The following is a 16,936-nucleotide window of genomic DNA, read 5'->3' on the forward strand; positions in this document are numbered from 1 at the left end:
TTTTAGATGATCTACAATATAAATATAATGTGAGGCTAAGATATTTTATATAGGTGTTTAGCATATGAGAGTTGCACAGGGGCTGGAGCCCACAGCTTTAAATATTCTTGCTTTTAGAGTCATTGTATTACAACTAAGAAAGTGTTTGTTTTTGTCTCCTGGTTGCTTTAAATGCACATTGCTAGATCTTACAAACACTTGAAGATTTTTCTATTTCCCTTTGATGCAGTGACCGCTGTGCTGTCACTTATATGTGTCCATGGTAGTCAAACACGGGCACGTCTGGTCTTTTTAATCTTTTCCCTTTCTGCTCATGGGCCTCCTGCTTTCACAGTAATGGTGAGGCAGAGCAGTATAGTGCCAGAGCAGTGTGAGCCCCTTGTCCAGCTGCTACTGCAGAGCCACATTAGCATGACTGCAGTGGACATGTCAACAAAAAGAAAAATATCCAAAATACAGTTTTGGGATTCAACTTCTAAAGCTCTTGCTCCAGTGGATATTTTGAGTTGCCAGTTTCTCTTGCAGGAATATAGAATACATGGCCTTTATAAGTGACACTAATTGTAAGCATAGAAATTAAACTCAGACACCTAATGGGCCTTTTATTTGTATTGTTGAATACTGTACTTTAACACCTCAATGATTTGGTCTCCCAATAGGTATTCTTCATTCGATCAGAGATAAATGCCTCCGTACCAGCAGGCGTGCTGCAGCATCTGTATTTTCTGCAGTCATGCTGCTATTTCAAAACATTCTCTTGAAGATCGGTTATGAAGGGAAAGGTATCTGTTACAAAGTGTATACCTGACCTTTCTTGCTTCGCTGGTGACCTTCACTCTGCTGTCTGTGGAATGAAGCAGAGCACTCTCTTGCACTCTCTTGAGCTGTTCATCTGGGCAAGTTGAAGGGGCCATGCTTGCATGTCACTGGGTTTTATTCCGAAGAGGCTGCACCTGTTGGAAACATTTTCTTATTTTCTGACTCTTCCATTACTTTTGCATTTCCAGACATCCAGTAGCAAAAATGGATCATTTTAAGTAAAATTTACAATTCGTTTTTGCCACTCTGCCCTGTTAGATCACATTGCAGTAGAAACAGGTTCACCTTAGTGAATTGTAATTCTTTTCCTGTGCAGTGGGAGGGTTAGTATAGTGCTTACTCTCAGTACTCTTCCTGTGATAGAGCATTGTGCTGCAAATTGGTGGCGGAAATCCCTTTTGGCCTCAACGTTTATTCAAATTTTGGAGTTTCGAGGCCTTACGAGGTGCATCATATCTTTACAATCTGCCCTAACACCCATAAGAAGCTCAATCATCATCCCTCCCAGCACAACCCCAAAAGATCTCAGCTGAGGCGACACTTGAGTGCTGCCCTGCTGGATTTGCTACCCCTTTCTCCATGGGTATGAGTAATCCCTTTCCTGGGCTTATTCAGTAACTTCTCGTTTTACTAGTAAGCAAATGGGCTCACCCTTTGATGCTGTCGCCCTGGCTACATGCAAATAATTTGCTTTCCGACTTGCGCTCATTCGCTGGGGCTGGAGGGACAGGGGAGCAAAAGCATAATTCTGATTTTTCTGTTGCAGCCCATTCAAGCTTTTGCGGAAGCATGAACGTCAAAGATTTGATGACTGGGGACGGACGGCTAAATTTAAATGGGTCTTTGTGTAAGTACTGCTCTCTTGGTACATCGCCCTCGCTGTCATTGTAATCGGCCACGAGAGACGAGGGATTGCCAGTCTGCGACTGTTGAGTTTGAGTGTTGTGAGAAGGATTCTCCATCCTGATTCAGTGGGCTGGTCATGTGGACTGCTTCAGAGAGGAAGGGCACTTGTCTGAACTCGGCTAAATTATTGAAGTGCTGAATGTCATCTTCAGGGAGTGAAATTGTACTGTGAAATGTTATTCTTTTAATCTGAAATATTTCCTGTTGCCCAGGAGGTGGAAGCTACAGATCTTGTTCAAGATGTTTGATATCGTTGCCCATGTGAGATCCTGGTTTCTTTAACGGGCATGGTTTTTACATCTGAGTGGGAGAAAGTTATGAGAGTGGACTTGACCTGTTCATTAAAGGCTTTTTTTTTCTATTCGTTGATCACTTATGGTTTAATGTGATATTAACAGTAATAGTATTCTTATGACATAGTTTTATTTCTGTCCATTTATATTCCTTGATTTCTGGAGTGAGAGTTATCACATGCCACATCACTTATCTCACTACAGGCAAATAACCTTTTGTGTTTTTAGGTTAACAGCAGTTAATTCAAAATGTCATAATTACATTTTATTATATATTTATATGTATTTATAATTATATTTACAGGAATAGAGAAAGGTACAAAATATCCATCAGTGCCCACGTATTAGTACAGCTTGTCAAAATTACACTACCAGCCTGTTAACATATGAAGCAATTGTGGCTTCAGGCTGTACTGTCATTTGTGTGAATCGGTGAAGTTATGGTGTTTTGTCTTAGAACAACCAGCAAATTTGCCCTTTACAGGGCTTTTGCAGTTTGTGCAAAGACGAGTGCAAGTCACACAGCTTTATCTGTACATCTGCAGACACTGAATCGGCTGGAAACCTGCACTTGTACACACCTGTAAAACTGCTTGATCTGTCATGCTGATGACGTGGGAGAAAATGAGTGTGCACTCAGATCAACTGCATAATTGATGTGAATTTTTATTTTCATCCGCCATATACATGACCTGGATTGAGAGCACTGCAGCCTAGAAGATAATGTTTTTCAGCTCCACTGCACGCGTGATTTTTTACAATGTTACCACCACCAACAGGTGACGACTGTAAAGGGAAGAAGCACCTTGAGACACAAACAGTCCACACGCGGTCTTCAAGATTTAGCACCGCCACACGGACCTTATGGCACATCGTTGCTTATACAGGTTGATTCACCTCTTCTGTCGTCCTCCCTCACGGCCGCGGTGTCCATTGCCCTGCACCAGATCCTTATACATGATTAGTTCAGCTATTGTACAGTGTGAGGGGTCTTAAGTTTATTCTCCTCTTCTTGGTAGAGAAAACATGCACGACTTAAATTTAGCACTGAATGTCAAGTATTTACTTTTTTGTTTTTATGCTTTTTGAAGAAAAATAATTGTAAAAATCTACGTTATTGAAAATGACTAGTACTGTACATACTGTAGCTATGCTTTTTACTTTAGCATATTAGTTAGAAAGCTTATAGCAGGTGTAATCTTTTTTTCTTATTGCAATACATTTCATAAAAGAAGAAAGTTAACCCCTTCCCCTTACTATTTTGTAATTGACTGAAAATTTGAGCCAGGACTGCATTTGATGTCTACTGCAGTGTCTTGGAGTTTCTTTGACATGTTCTCCTCTGTTTTGTCTGAAAATAGGTTATCCAGCTTCGTATGGTCTGCATCTTCTGGTTATAATTTTATTTCATGGTGTTCTTGCTTGTCATCGACTGAGATCATCTCTGTAAATCAAACCAGTTCATTCAGCTTTAAGTTGAAAGTTCAATGTTAAATGTTAATTTCCCGTTTTGTCCATGACCAAGAAACAAATGCCCGAGTTAATATAATACATGTGGATAGATGTCATGTTATTCCATCCGTGAAATCGGCAAGTTCTGCAATAAGCAGAATACAATTTGTATTTCCAAATTTCCACTGATTTTCTAAATTAAAGTTTGTAATATTCAGCTATGCTGACTACTTAATTCCTAACGCTTATATAGCACTTTTCTAGACACTCTACTCAAAAGGTTTACTGGTAATGGGGACTCCCCTCCACCACCAATATGAAGCCCCACCTGGATGATGCGATGGCAGCCAGAGTGCTCCAGTACTCACTGAGGAGACGCTAATGAAGTCACGCATGTGGCATGGCTATAATAAACTGTGCAAACCAGCACCTTAACTGCTGTAGCTGTTCGTTTCAATGTTGGTTTGATATCATTAAAACTATTGAAAGGAGATTTGATTTATTATGAGAAACATGATTGGCTATAGTTTGAAGTTTGTGATCAGTGGATGTTTTCAAAAGAGATTAGATGTTAATATTAATTAAAAAAAAAATGAGAAGCACTGTACATGGGTGATTATAAGTGGCTGTTCTGTATGGAATCACCCTTGTAATTGAACCAGTGTGCAGTGCGAACCTCAGATTAAGTTGGTGTTATAACCAGCAGATGCAGAGGTTAACAAGTAAGAAAGACAGGTGCTTGTTCAATTTAAGACTTAATGTTCATCAACGCCAGTGTTTGCTTTTTAATTATTTTTTTCATTATTTATTGTTTGTAGGCTACTATTTGTTTCAAGCAGTACGGACAGTTGCCTCTGCTGGCTGGTTTGTTACCAAGAAGCTGTGGTCTTTTCTGTGGTTGGCCGTTGTGTCTCCAGGTTATTCTTCTAGTTCTTGATGTTTTAACAGCTGCATGACCTCTTTCCTTCTGTCGGCTAATGCGGGTGGTTTGTGCGGATGCTTTTTAGAATGTAAGCTCTTTCCACTAACGGCAGCGCGTCTCTGTGTGAAATTAATAATGGGCAGTGCTTGGGGATCTCGGCTGACCTGTGCCATGATTGGCCAGCACCGCCTTGTACCTTTGTCTGTATTGTGTTAAAGTTATTTGTGTCACTTGGCCTGTCTTCCTGTCAGGCCCCGTTGCTGAAGGTTTTCTGATTTTCTGAGGTGTTTAATTAACCGGCGTTAAAAAGTTAGTCCTTTCCGTCTCCATTTTCAGGCTGTATTTATCTTGGTCCTCTGTTTATGGATGACAGATGTCTCCTTGTATGTAATCTGCATTATTCAGATTAAGGTAAAGAAAACATCAGAACCTAATGCACCAAAAGCAAATTCTAGACAGGTCAGCTGAAAGCTGCTTTCATCTACCCAGTGGAAAGCTTGCACCATACAGTATAAAGCTATTGAAGGTTGCACTGTCAGGGAGAGTTTAAGTTGCCATATAATTCTGGTATTATTTTTTGTGCCGTGAATCCTCTTTGAGAGCAGTCCCTTATATAGACAACTCCAACGCGATACAAGGCTTTGACTGATCCACACCTGATTTATGCTCCACTCAATGCAGCAGGCGCTCATTATGTACAGGAGACCCGCACTTTAACTGCCTAACAGGGGGAAGAGGTGTCTGTTATTGCTGAAAGTCCATTAAGAAACAAAGGACTTTTTTTAGCCCAAAACACTATTATATGAAAAATATTTTCTGTATAACCGATTTCTGGGTCTTTTGACTTTTTTTTTACAACTGAAGATCAATATGGTATTATTTTGTAGATTATTATACAAACTATTTCAGGAATTGTAAATAATACTGTATAAAATTCACTAAAGAATACAAAACACAAACATGCATCGTAAGAAATTGACCTACCCTTGTAGGGTACTGCTGATACTCGTGAATTTCCAACCCATATAGTTTTTACTTTATTCGTTGGCGTTGTGGGGAATGGTATTTTCCATTTTACAGGATTTCCCTTTAGCAGGTTTTGTCCATTAAAGTGCAGTCTGGTAAACTGAGGGTTCGCTGTAGTACGTTCTTGGTTAAGACACTTGAACAGCTGGATTTCTTTGGCTCTGTTGCAGACTCTTTGCTTTGGCTTTGACAAGCTCTTTTCTTTCCCTTCTCCTGCCTTACTGCTGGTGTTTCATGTGAGACCAAATATCCCTGAGGATCTGCATGCATCTCTCCTGGATCAGATCTTCGAATTTCCTCTCCAAAGGACTCTAACAACCGTTTTTTTTTCTCCCTTCCACTGCAGGCAGAGCAGCAACAGGAGCGTTCTGGTGGTTAGGGACTGGATGGTATCACCTTGTTACACTTATGTCGCTCTTAAATGTGTTTATCCTAACAAGGTGAGCTGTTGTTCTCATGTTCTTTACTGGGAGAATTTTCTGCTCGAATGGGATTTTCAAGTCTTTGACTTTTGTATAGAACTTCTGTATAGAATTTGGGTCTCCCCCGCCCATCCCATCCATGTTTAAATGTGGTTCTGAAAAGATATTCACAGCTGAAATGCTTCGGCACCGTCTTCTTGTTCTTGTAGCTGTATTGGCAATGAAGAGTAAAGATTTCTTGGCAGGCAATTGAATCAGCCTTGAAGTATGTTATCCTTTTTGCCCTTCTCTTTAATTGTTGTAACAGTTATTTTCCATGCAGGGGCGCACCCGAAAACCTAGACAAGGTACAGTTCTGTGATTCACTGTGCCAGATCCTGCTGTTACAGTGTAAAATTATACAGCATAGAGCCCATTCACCCCAAATGTCAAAGTTTGAAACCACAGAACCTTTTTTTTTTACATTTTCTGTTCCAGATGCCTCCCTAAACTGTTGAAACTCCTGCTGCTTTTGATTCCTTTCTTGCTTTTACTTGGTAAGTATTTACAGGTTAACATTAGAGAATCTGCTGTTGAATTGACCAGTACCTAATTATTGATACATATTAACTTAGAAGTTATATTGAATATTTTTAATGCAATCTAAAGCACTATCTGAATAATTACATTTAACTGTAAAGTGTGCAAATATTTTGGCAGGAATACCCAACTGTGATCATGCTTGTCAAGTTTGTCATTTTATACAACCGCCAGACAGCAGGGCAACCGAATGACCAGATTTCCTTCAGGCCATTACAAAATCACTTTACACTAGGAGATGACTTCTGGCATCTTTGAAACAAGTTAATTGAGGCTTCAAAGACGTGTCCTTGTAACATGAGAATAAATTAACTGGTTTTCACATCATGGCTGCTGCTGTACACTCTGAAAATGAAAGCTACCAATTACGGCTGATAAGAGAAACTCCACATCGGGACTTGATAGCCCTGGCACTTTTCATCCGGTTCGATTGCAAGTCTGTGTCCAAGTAGACCTAAATTGTAATAGGATTTAGTAGTAGGATGTTGTTCTCTAGTTGAGAATTTAGTCATTTCCCAGAGATTGCATTGGGGAGGCCGTCATATCTTTGGGCATGAGTGGAAGATCATGTGTCTTTTCACCACAGGTCTGTGGTATTGGAGCCCGTCTGGCTTGTTGCTCAGCTTGCCTGGCCTGAGCTCGTCAGACAGGCAGGTTGAAAGCGACGTCACTCCGACGCCTTCATCGGCGTTGGATCAGGTCGCTACAGAGCAGCAAGACCAAGCAGAGGCTCATCTTCACCCATCTTCAGAGGCAAGGAGATGGTTCTTTAACACTTGCCTTTCATGGAGCTTTTATTGAACAGTGCCGTCGCGCTTGTATTGGTTTACCAGTCCTCTGTTCTTGGACAGGTACATTTATGGCCTACAGATTGTGAGGGATACTCAGCCTGTTTAATAAGTGCATGCACAGTTTCAGTATATTCACTTCCCTGCTTACAGATGTATCATTTAAACAAAAACTGCATTTAACAATGTTAGCCGAAGAGTCAATGCATAAAAAAAGGCATTGAGTAACAGCAAGGTGTTGTATTTTACAGTAAGTGGCAAATTAGATATAGTAATACAGATTAGTACATTGAAGACCTGTCTACTTTCACATTTAATCATTTCATGGTGACCAAACTATTGCCGATAGCTAATTCACAACATTATTTTTCTGCATTGTTAATTACACAGGGCGTTTGTTGAGTTCTTTGGCAGTGTAACCCACACCAGAAATTACTTATCGTGTACATTATGCTCCATCGAGCAGCTGAAACCCACTGTGCCTTTTGCCTTTGTTTGTTGTGCAGAGCGTTTCTGGCGTTTTTGATCTTGAGCGCGTGATCAGCCTGGAGAAGCGGCTGGCCCTGCTGTCGGACAGCTGCCAGAAGACCAGCCAGCAGTACGACGAGCGCCATCGCCAGCTCCTGGGCCTCTACGGCAAACTGCAGGAGCAGCTGGCGCGCGCCCGTGACGAGGAGGGCGCGTCCACGCGGATCACCAACCTCTTTGACCAGCGGATGAGCATCCTGAAGCAGGATCTCCAGCAGAGCTGGGAGGAGAAGGAACAGGTACCCTCGAGGGGTGATGCATCACTGATGAGAAGGTCCTCTATATGCTTCAGATAGAATAGTGGACTCTTGTTTGGTAAAACCTCTTCACGTTCTCTTTTGTCAGATCAAAAACAGCTGGCTTCCCCAAATTTGTCCACAGCTGCATTGGTGGGGGGGGAAATGTTTTCATTCCTTTTATATTAATCTGACAGTGTTGAACACATTTTAATGACCAAATTAAAACTTCAGTTTTTGAATGCGTTGTGTGTTATGGTTTCCCATTTAATGTTTGTACATCTGGTTCATTATGACGGGGACCTGAGTGCTGTCCATTCTAAAGGCAAGCAATGGAGAGTAATTTGCATGTTTTTTTTCCTTATGCAGAATCGGAATGAATATTTGGCTTTGCACCAGAGCCATGAGTCTCGTATTGCTGACCTTGAGGGGCTACTTCAAATTATTGCTGCCAAGACAGAGGTACAGATCTGACTGATTACAGTAGCATTACTGTACTGTGTTCTTTCAAGACATTTTAATGTAAAATTTACTGTTAATTGTGCTGGCTTACATAGATAGATACTTTATTGATCCCGTGAGGGAAATTGCAGTGCAACAGCAGCTTAACACACACAACACAGCCACAGTGTAACGAATTATATACTAATAGTACAATACATACAATACAATACAATACAAGAGTTACTCACAGATCTCAATTATAATTGAAAATATTTCCATGAAAAAGCTTCTTGGATTTAAGCACCACATTATGGTGTTGGAGCTTGTGCTAAGTATGATTGCATTCATTGTATTTATAGGAGGTTCGGCAAAAACGTGAAACGAGCACACCAGCAGCCGTAAGGTAGGTCTTTTGACTTTACTCCTGCTATTTCTCACCACTTCCTCGTTTACCGTGATGTCAGTATAGTAAACATTCAGCTTGTCGTGCTATGGTGAAAGGTGGGCTGACATGACTGGAACACAATGACTAAGAATGGAAAATCACCCGGAGTTCCTGTTTTTACTCGAATGTCCATGTGCCTAATCTTATTGCAGTCAAGAGAGCGATGATCATAGCCTGCTTCTGTCTGAAGTGAAGCGATTGGAGCTGGAGTTGAATCAAATAAAAGCGGACTTGCTGGGTGTCAAGACCTGCCATTCTAAGTGCGAGGCTCTGGACTCCCTCCAAGACACTGTAAGTGACACAACACGCCGGCCTCCCTGTGAACTGAGTGCTCTTGAGCAAGAGGATGTTATTTTCCTTCAGGCAGTGCCTGGCTCATTAGGTGTTAATCATTAAGCGGGTCTGCCTACGTTGAGCAATTTTCTACACAGGATGAAAACCTGCATGATAGTGTGCAATGTTTGTTGTATTCAAAAACAAACACCATTTTCATTTTTACACTGGTTGAGTCTGGTGAGCCACCCATTGAGGACGTGGATATTTATACCAACTCCTTGATTTGTGAAAGGGATGCATTCCTTGAAAGTTGTTTAAGTGAAGATCTATTGAAAATGATTTTTCCGTACAGTAAAAAGGAAATGGTGGTCCTGTTCGATCTTAATGGGTGAATTAAGGGTGAACTCAGTGCTTGAAGGTCTGGGGCAGATGACTGCAGAAAGTTTAGTGACTTCTGCTTACTATGTTCTTTCTGTGTTTAATAGGCCTCCACATAGCAATGAGGCTTTTGTTATATTTTGTTGGAGGAAAACGTTAACTACACCATTTTAACCTGTGATTAAGCAAATATTTGATAGCATTTTTCCACGTATGATCAAAATATGTTTGTTTAGTACCACTCCTCCTTACTGTAAACATGTTGGCAGTTTTACATGAATGCCAGAAGCATGTTGCTACCCTGAAAAATGAGTGCAAAACAAGATTCAAATCTGTTTTATAAACCCTATTTTCATCTACAAGTGTTAAATTTACCTCTTAAACCCAATACGCCAAGCTGAACTGTAACATCAGCACTGTGGAGACGCACTTTGTCATTCTGCCCATGAAGATAGAATCATACTTGCTTGTTCTTTCATGTGTCTTGACTATTACTTTCGCTATATTCTTTTAAATAAGTCACTTGTCATGCAAGAGAGAGAAGCATGTGCATAAAATGTAAACAGTTGCAAGGAGGAAGTGAATCACTCGCATATTTATGGTAGGATTTATAGTCTATACTTTTTTACTCTTGTTCATTAGTTTCTTCTTTGTCCGCAGTGTTTTACTGGGAATGGTTGAGTGAGCCAAGAGCCATATTTTGGCTGCTGCTGCTTTGTTGGGTATTTCTTATCACCAGGCAGCATCCTCCTTAAACCTTATTCACAGGACACAGTCGCGAGATCTTTATCGTACAGGACGGTGGATGGAAACGTGTGAACCCGTGCTTTTAACCTGTCATAGCTGCTTGCTAAGAATTCAGCATGAAGAGCCTCGTGAGCGATATTTGGGTGGGCGCGTGCCGGCGAGGAGGTTGTGCGGTAGTGATGAGGCGCGAGTAACGGCCTGATGTGTGTGAAAGGTGGACGCGCGCGTCAGGGAGGCCGTGAAGACGCTGATCTACGGGAGCAGGGAGGCCCAGATGCCCGAGTCCCTGCTGCAGTGGCTTTCCTCGCAGTACGTGCAGCACGGTGACCTGCAGGGCCGGCTGGCTTCCCTGGAGCAGCGCGTGTTCAAGAACATCACCAGCTACACAAGCCAGACCAAGCAGATGCCCACTGCTCAGGTGGTGACCAGTGCTGTCAACGGCGCAGGCGTCACTGGAATAACGGAGGAGGTGGGTGACATTTCTCATCCAGGTGAAACATCCAGTTTCCCTGTCTGGAAAGCTGGTTTCTGATTTATTTTGTACGTTCATTATTTCGTCTCCTGGTTTAACGTTTGTTGAACTACCCGTCAAAGCGAGTTACATATCTGCCTGGCAACAAGGAAAGAGTGATCTGAATTTGATGAAACCGTATCAAAACACATCAGTTAAGTATGGAAAAAAAATCTGACAGCTCCCAGAAAGAGGCAATAAACATTGTAGAAAGTTCCTGTAGGTGTTTCAGTTGGCCATTTTAAGGGAATCCAATAGAAAAAGATAACCAAATGTATAATACACAATTACAATAATGATGTACTATGTATATAATAATTTGAATGATCTTTTACAGGCTTAATTAAATTAACTTTGTGACTTGTTTGTTTTGGCAGAATGAATCTATTAATCCATCTAGCGACCACGTGCTTTACTGATCTTAACGGTTTCAAATGGCATTGTGTTATTCTCCGCCCTCATACCCTGCTTCTCAGTGGATTTACTTGCCCAGCCTACCTTCAAACTGAGCACAACTGGCTCTTGTTTCTTCACACAGCAGGTACATGCAATCGTGAACAATGCACTGAGGCTCTACTCTCAAGACCGAACAGGCCTGGTGGATTATGCATTAGAATCGGGAGGTACAGTAGCTGCTACTTTTGCTTTTTTTACACATGATTTAGAACTGGCGAGAGCACTGAACAGTGTGGGTAAGATCAAGAATTTATATCACATATTCTGCATTTAGTTTCTGCAGCAGATTGAGAAAAAAATAAGACCTGTTTTAAGCAGTTTTGTGTGCCTTCTGAACTTTTATGATATTATTGATGCTGGGATTTCTAATTCACCTGGTGGAGACTGTCCCTGCTAACTATTCCTGTTTGCTCCTCCATTACATGTGTGGTGTTAAAACATGGAAAATGGTATCCCTAATAAACTGTTGTCTGTTCTAAAACAGATATGATACTGATGAACATTCCCCAGTTGTCTGTAGGTGTCCTGCTTTAGGAGTTACTGTTTTCATGAAGGATGATAAATTCATACTGTCACCAGTGTAATATGAGTGTTGATTATTATGTGTGTATTCTCACAAAATAAGTCTGTTCTCGGCACACTGTGGAAGGAAAAGTCCAACCTTCCGGAGCAGTAACTTTCTTTGCTGAGACAAACCTTCAGATGCAAGCAACTCCCATTATTGCACAGAGCTTTAACATTCCCATGTTAATACTAAGCCTGAGTCTTACTAACAAAGCACTAGCGGCATGGGTGTGCCAACATTACACTACCGTCACAGTGAGTCTTCCAGCTCATCTAGATCACAGGCTTTGGGCAGATTCTCTTCCTTTGAAAATTGGCAGTCGATATTTCACAGGGACTTTGACAAGTAACACACAAAGTCACAGTATCTCTACAATCTTCGGAAGTACCACATTTTTTTTTTTGTATTTAATGACCGTCAAGTTTATAAACCACTTATGTATAATCACTTGTGAAACAATAGAGAATGAATTGATTTACCTGGATGGACAGCTGCCGGCGAATGAGTATTTTAGTTTCTTCCTGCTGCCCCGCACCCGCGTCTTCGAGATCAGGGCGCGAGGACTCGGCTCACGGATACGCTAATCACTGCCATGTTCTTGGTAGGCGGCAGCATCCTCAGCACCCGGTGCTCCGAGACCTACGAGACCAAGACAGCCCTGATGAGCCTGTTTGGGGTCCCTCTCTGGTACTTCTCCCAGTCTCCACGGGTCGTCATACAGGTGAGTCAGCACACTGTAGCCCGGAGAAATCGATATTTGATGCATCCTGTAAGCATAGATTTCATCAATTTCCCTACGGGACTAATGAAGTATTATCTATCTATCTAGAGTCAGAGCTCCTTGTCCACTTTAAAAAGCAAAGTAGAGATTCTAGTCTCTCAGAAGTAAAAATGTATATTTAAATTTGTATTTATATGAAATTGCATTTGCCACCTGTTGTAGTTCTTAGTTTTTTTTGCAGTTATGCCAGCCAATGCATTTTGGAAAAGACTGGTTTTATGCGAGCAATAATGGTGGTGATGTAATGTTTATTACTCTTTTGCATGATAAAAATTTGCTTCCCGTGTGCTCTTCTGTTGAGTGCATGTGTATATCTATTTTTTGAAAGGTGGTGGATCTCGGTTGTTGGTTACAATCCCATGATAAATCCTTTTATCTTAGAAGTAACAGCATTTGAAAGGTCAAGGTGGGGAGAGTCATTTTGAATGATACTTTTCTACTCATCTGCCACTTGAAAAATAATTCTGCCTCCCTCCTCCAGCCGGATGTTTACCCTGGGAACTGCTGGGCTTTCAAGGGCTCGCAGGGCTACCTGGTCATTCGTCTTTCCCTGACCATCATCCCCTCCTCCTTCACCCTGGAGCACATCCCCAAGGCCCTCTCGCCCACGGGCCACATCAGCAGCGCCCCCCGCAATTTCACCGTCTATGTAAGTCGGCGACGCTCCCTGGCTTCTCCATGTCTTCGATTGCATGGCGGCGTGCAGCTACAGGAGACCGATCGGCCTTGTTCGGAGCTCTGTAAAGTCCTGCTGACTTAAAGAGGAACTGCAGTCCCCACCTCCAGACTGGTTATTAAACCTCGGCAACCAAATCAATGCATTGAGGTGTTGGAGAAAAAGTTTACGAATTTTGGATCAAGCCCAAAATCAACTGTGAACTTTGTGACAGTTGTTGTTGCAAACCCGCATTTGTGTTCCCATGCATTGTGACGTGAAGCAGTCCTTCCTGCCCGATGGTCTCTGTAATGACTAATGTAGTGCAGTGCAGGAGAAAATAAAAACAGGGCGTGCAATAGATATTTCTACGACGGGTAGGTCGTATTTGTCGGCAGTCGAGAGCAGTATTTCTATTGGATTAAAAGAGACGTACTCCCAAGCCTGCTGGTTTGCTGCAACACGTCACCAGAAGTTTTGTTGCCTCGTACTGAACAGAACGTGGTGCTGCGCATGCCTGGAAATTTCCTGATGTAATTTGATGTAATGTTTTTGTGATGTAACTTGTAAAACCTCCAATTTACTCTGAACATTTCTTTTATTGTGGTTTGAAATGCACTCATCCAATGCTGATATATAATATCAAAATAGTTGCAGTTCCCCTTTAATGGTGTGCTGTTTATAACTACACATGATCGTTTTACACAACAGACGTGCACTACAGTGGATGTGCTGTTGTAAGGCTTGGATTTTCAGTATATAGTAAGCTGGCAATGTCAAAATATTCTGTATCCCTTTGACTTGAATTTTTGTGGAATAAGGGGAAGGTTTTAAAGGAAAAACTAAACCTTAGTCAAACCAAGATTACGTCCACTAGTTTGTTGGAAATTCTATCTTTCCAATTTCTAAACTGTGTAAGAATTGGACCGCCTCTGAAATAATTTATTGCATTTAATTGCTTTTAGAACAAAAGTCACATTTTGTGATTGAGTCAGATGTTCAGCTACTGGAAAAAAAAAATAGGTAAAAGTTTGCCATAATTTTGCCATTTTGATTGTTGAATCATAACTAGATGTTGCTCATAGTTAAAGCCAGGACAATCCTTTATCAAAAGAGTTGTGGGCTCTTTGGCTTACAGTAAAAAGGAAGGAATGTGTAGCATATTGGCTAAAACTGATAGTGGCTTCTTCTAAAATGCATGTGTAACATACATTTTAGAAAGGCTGTTCTTTAATTACTCCAATAATCAAACTGATAAGTCCATTTGTGTTGGGGAAGAGTAACAGTCTTGTCTCCATGTGTTGTGGTTTGTCCCAGGGTCTAGAGGATGAATACCAGGAAGAGGGAAAGCTTCTGGGACGTTACACTTATGAAGAAGATGGAGAGTCCTTCCAGACCTTTCCTGTAACCGTACGTTTTCAACCTAAATCAATTTTTACGTCTTGAATTATTCTTCCAAATTCAAACAGCAAACTTGAATTGTGAGGCCGACCTTAATAAGGCTTACTAGAAAGGAGGCACACAGACTAAACATCTTCATCGATGTAGCCCCCAGTCCCTTCGGTTCCATTAAGCTTCCCTTATTTTGAATATCTCTTTTTTTTTTCTTGAAAGGTTTATCTTGTGTTTGTGAATATGCTTACAGGAATAGTGCAGTGGTCAGTATGCCCGCTTTGGCTGGGAACTCAAAACTGGTTTTGGGATGCATTGCTTCATTCTCCTCTGAGCTGTGCAAAATGTCCAGCCAGGATCGACTTCCCTCGGCTCTGACTAGTAAACTTGGAGTCGCATTAGAAAACCAGGAGCACATTCTGAATGCAGAGCTAGACATCCCCGAAACATGCCACTCCTTTCCCGACGTACTGTGTTCTAGAGCAGTCTGGCCTGCTTGTGTGCAGTGTTTTAGGGCTTGTGTTTAATCGGTTCAATTAAACTTTGTTATAAAGTAGATCATCAAAGCATCGAAGCCATTTTAATCTGTGTCTACATGTGCAGTAGTGCCAGTATGTATTTTTGTGTTGTTGAAAACTATTTCTTTTTTTTAGGAGGAAAATGACAAAGCCTACCAGATCATAGAAGTCAGAGTGCTTTCCAACTGGGGTCATCCGGAGTACACCTGTCTCTATCGATTCAGAGTACACGGAGAGCCCTACAAGAAATGAGTCATCTCGGACTTTCTCCTCCAAATGTACAGTGGTTTATTTTGTATATAGTGGAAGACTTGGGACTATTTACGGACATGGAGGAACATGTCTGGGCCAACGTGAAGCTACACCTCCTAAACTCTAAAAAAAGAGGAATAGCTAAATCTGACATCTGCAGAACAATTTGACCTCCTTACGTTTCTGGCACTTGACGCCTGCACTGAATGCTGACGTGTGGTCAGCCTAAGGGTATACAGCTGGAAAAATTACGGTCTTGACCACTATACCTATCTCGTAAAAGGCAACGCTTTTGAAGTGATAATAACCTCAAGTTTTATAATGGATGGATGGATGTAAAGGAATATAGCAAAGCTCTCTCCCTTGGTGAGATCTGGTGTACACTGGATTGGCTGTTCTGTCTGTTGCAAGGATGAACAAACTGGTTTGGTGAAAACGGCATCAGATCTAAATGTAACCTTTATTTAGTTTTCTATAATGGTTATTCTGCTATAATAACTTTTTTTTAAAGTAAGGATTTGGAGATGCTTTTTTTCCCCAAAAATGCATTAAAACATTTTATGCTAGGGATCAAATAGGAAATTCCCCAAGAATATTATACCTGAATGGCAAGCTCACTGTTCATGCTGTACAAACTACTGATGTTTATTTGCTATTCATGCACTAATAGCTGCAGAATATTTTTCAAAACTTAGAGGGAAAGAAACATCCACAACTCAACACTTCCTGCTCCAGCTGGCAGTACACAAATGTTGATATTTGATATCGAAGACAGAATAGTTAAAATGTTGATCCGGCTGTTATCCATCATCTGGGCAGGAATGTAATTGTACGTTTTATTGTTAATAGTTTGTCTTTAAAGTCTGCTATATCAGTGTTGCTTTAAAAGATATACCCTGTCATTTTTATTTTTTTTTTACTGGAAAAGTTGAAGGACACGCTCCTGACTTGTTATAAGAGTGTATATTGCACAAGTCCTTGTAATTTGTAGAAATATCTTAAAAAGGAAAAACCAAACACATAGGCATCCTCTATTAAGAGTGGCCCATCAGGATAAAATTCTAAACTGTATTTTTAAAATGCATCACTTGTATATCTCCAGCAAAGCCAGGTTATAGAGGGATGGGAACTGTTAATAACACTATTTATTTTTAAAAAAATAACGAGTTAAAGATTGGACTTTGTGCAATGTATTTTTGTAAATGCTTTTCAATCTATTTGGATCGTCTTGAGACAGTTTTATTTTCTTTTTTTAAATTTGTCTTTGCTATTATAACATGGACAAACAGCTACGGAAATGTTCAAATAAAGGATTTAAATTTTTGAGAGCTAATGCATGTAATATTTTAAAGTGACTGTAGGGTATTTTTTTCATCCTCGGCAGACTGTACATCAACCATTGAGTTCAGCTTTGTGAACTAGGAACTAACTGCATGTGGTTAATAGATGGAATAATAGAAATGGGTTGGTACACCCTGATTTAACATGCATCATGTTATAATAGATTGTACTGTACTATAGTGTGCCTTTAAAATATAATCAGCA

General features: G+C 40.8%; 1 protein-coding gene across 12 annotated transcripts in view; it reads left to right on the forward strand.

The window, feature by feature from the left end:
* The window catches only part of sun1b (Sad1 and UNC84 domain containing 1b), a 32,422-nt gene extending 15,708 nt beyond the window's left edge, over positions 1–16,714 (forward strand). For 8 of the 12 annotated variants that reach the window (XM_069180855.1, XM_015359744.2, XM_069180851.1 and 5 more), the window contains 17 exons: positions 660–782; positions 1,586–1,666; positions 2,798–2,905; positions 4,289–4,387; positions 5,765–5,858; positions 6,318–6,376; positions 7,006–7,172; positions 7,714–7,974; positions 8,341–8,433; positions 8,775–8,818; positions 9,013–9,151; positions 10,476–10,730; positions 11,311–11,395; positions 12,399–12,514; positions 13,056–13,223; positions 14,547–14,639; positions 15,275–16,714. In XM_069180855.1, the coding sequence (XP_069036956.1) occupies positions 660–782; positions 1,586–1,666; positions 2,798–2,905; positions 4,289–4,387; positions 5,765–5,858; positions 6,318–6,376; positions 7,006–7,172; positions 7,714–7,974; positions 8,341–8,433; positions 8,775–8,818; positions 9,013–9,151; positions 10,476–10,730; positions 11,311–11,395; positions 12,399–12,514; positions 13,056–13,223; positions 14,547–14,639; positions 15,275–15,391 (2,102 nt within the window). In that variant the 3' untranslated portion in view covers positions 15,392–16,714. The remainder of the gene's footprint in view (positions 1–659; positions 783–1,585; positions 1,667–2,797; positions 2,906–4,288; positions 4,388–5,764; positions 5,859–6,317; positions 6,377–7,005; positions 7,173–7,713; positions 7,975–8,340; positions 8,434–8,774; positions 8,819–9,012; positions 9,152–10,475; positions 10,731–11,310; positions 11,396–12,398; positions 12,515–13,055; positions 13,224–14,546; positions 14,640–15,274) is intronic. The other 4 variants (XM_069180852.1, XM_069180853.1, XM_069180854.1 and 1 more) reach the window with 4 other exon arrangements.
* The last annotated feature ends 222 nt before the right edge of the window (positions 16,715–16,936 follow it).

Source organism: Lepisosteus oculatus, chromosome 19 (assembly GCF_040954835.1).
Source record: "Lepisosteus oculatus isolate fLepOcu1 chromosome 19, fLepOcu1.hap2, whole genome shotgun sequence".
In the NCBI taxonomy this organism is placed as follows: Eukaryota; Metazoa; Chordata; class Actinopteri; order Semionotiformes; family Lepisosteidae; genus Lepisosteus; species Lepisosteus oculatus.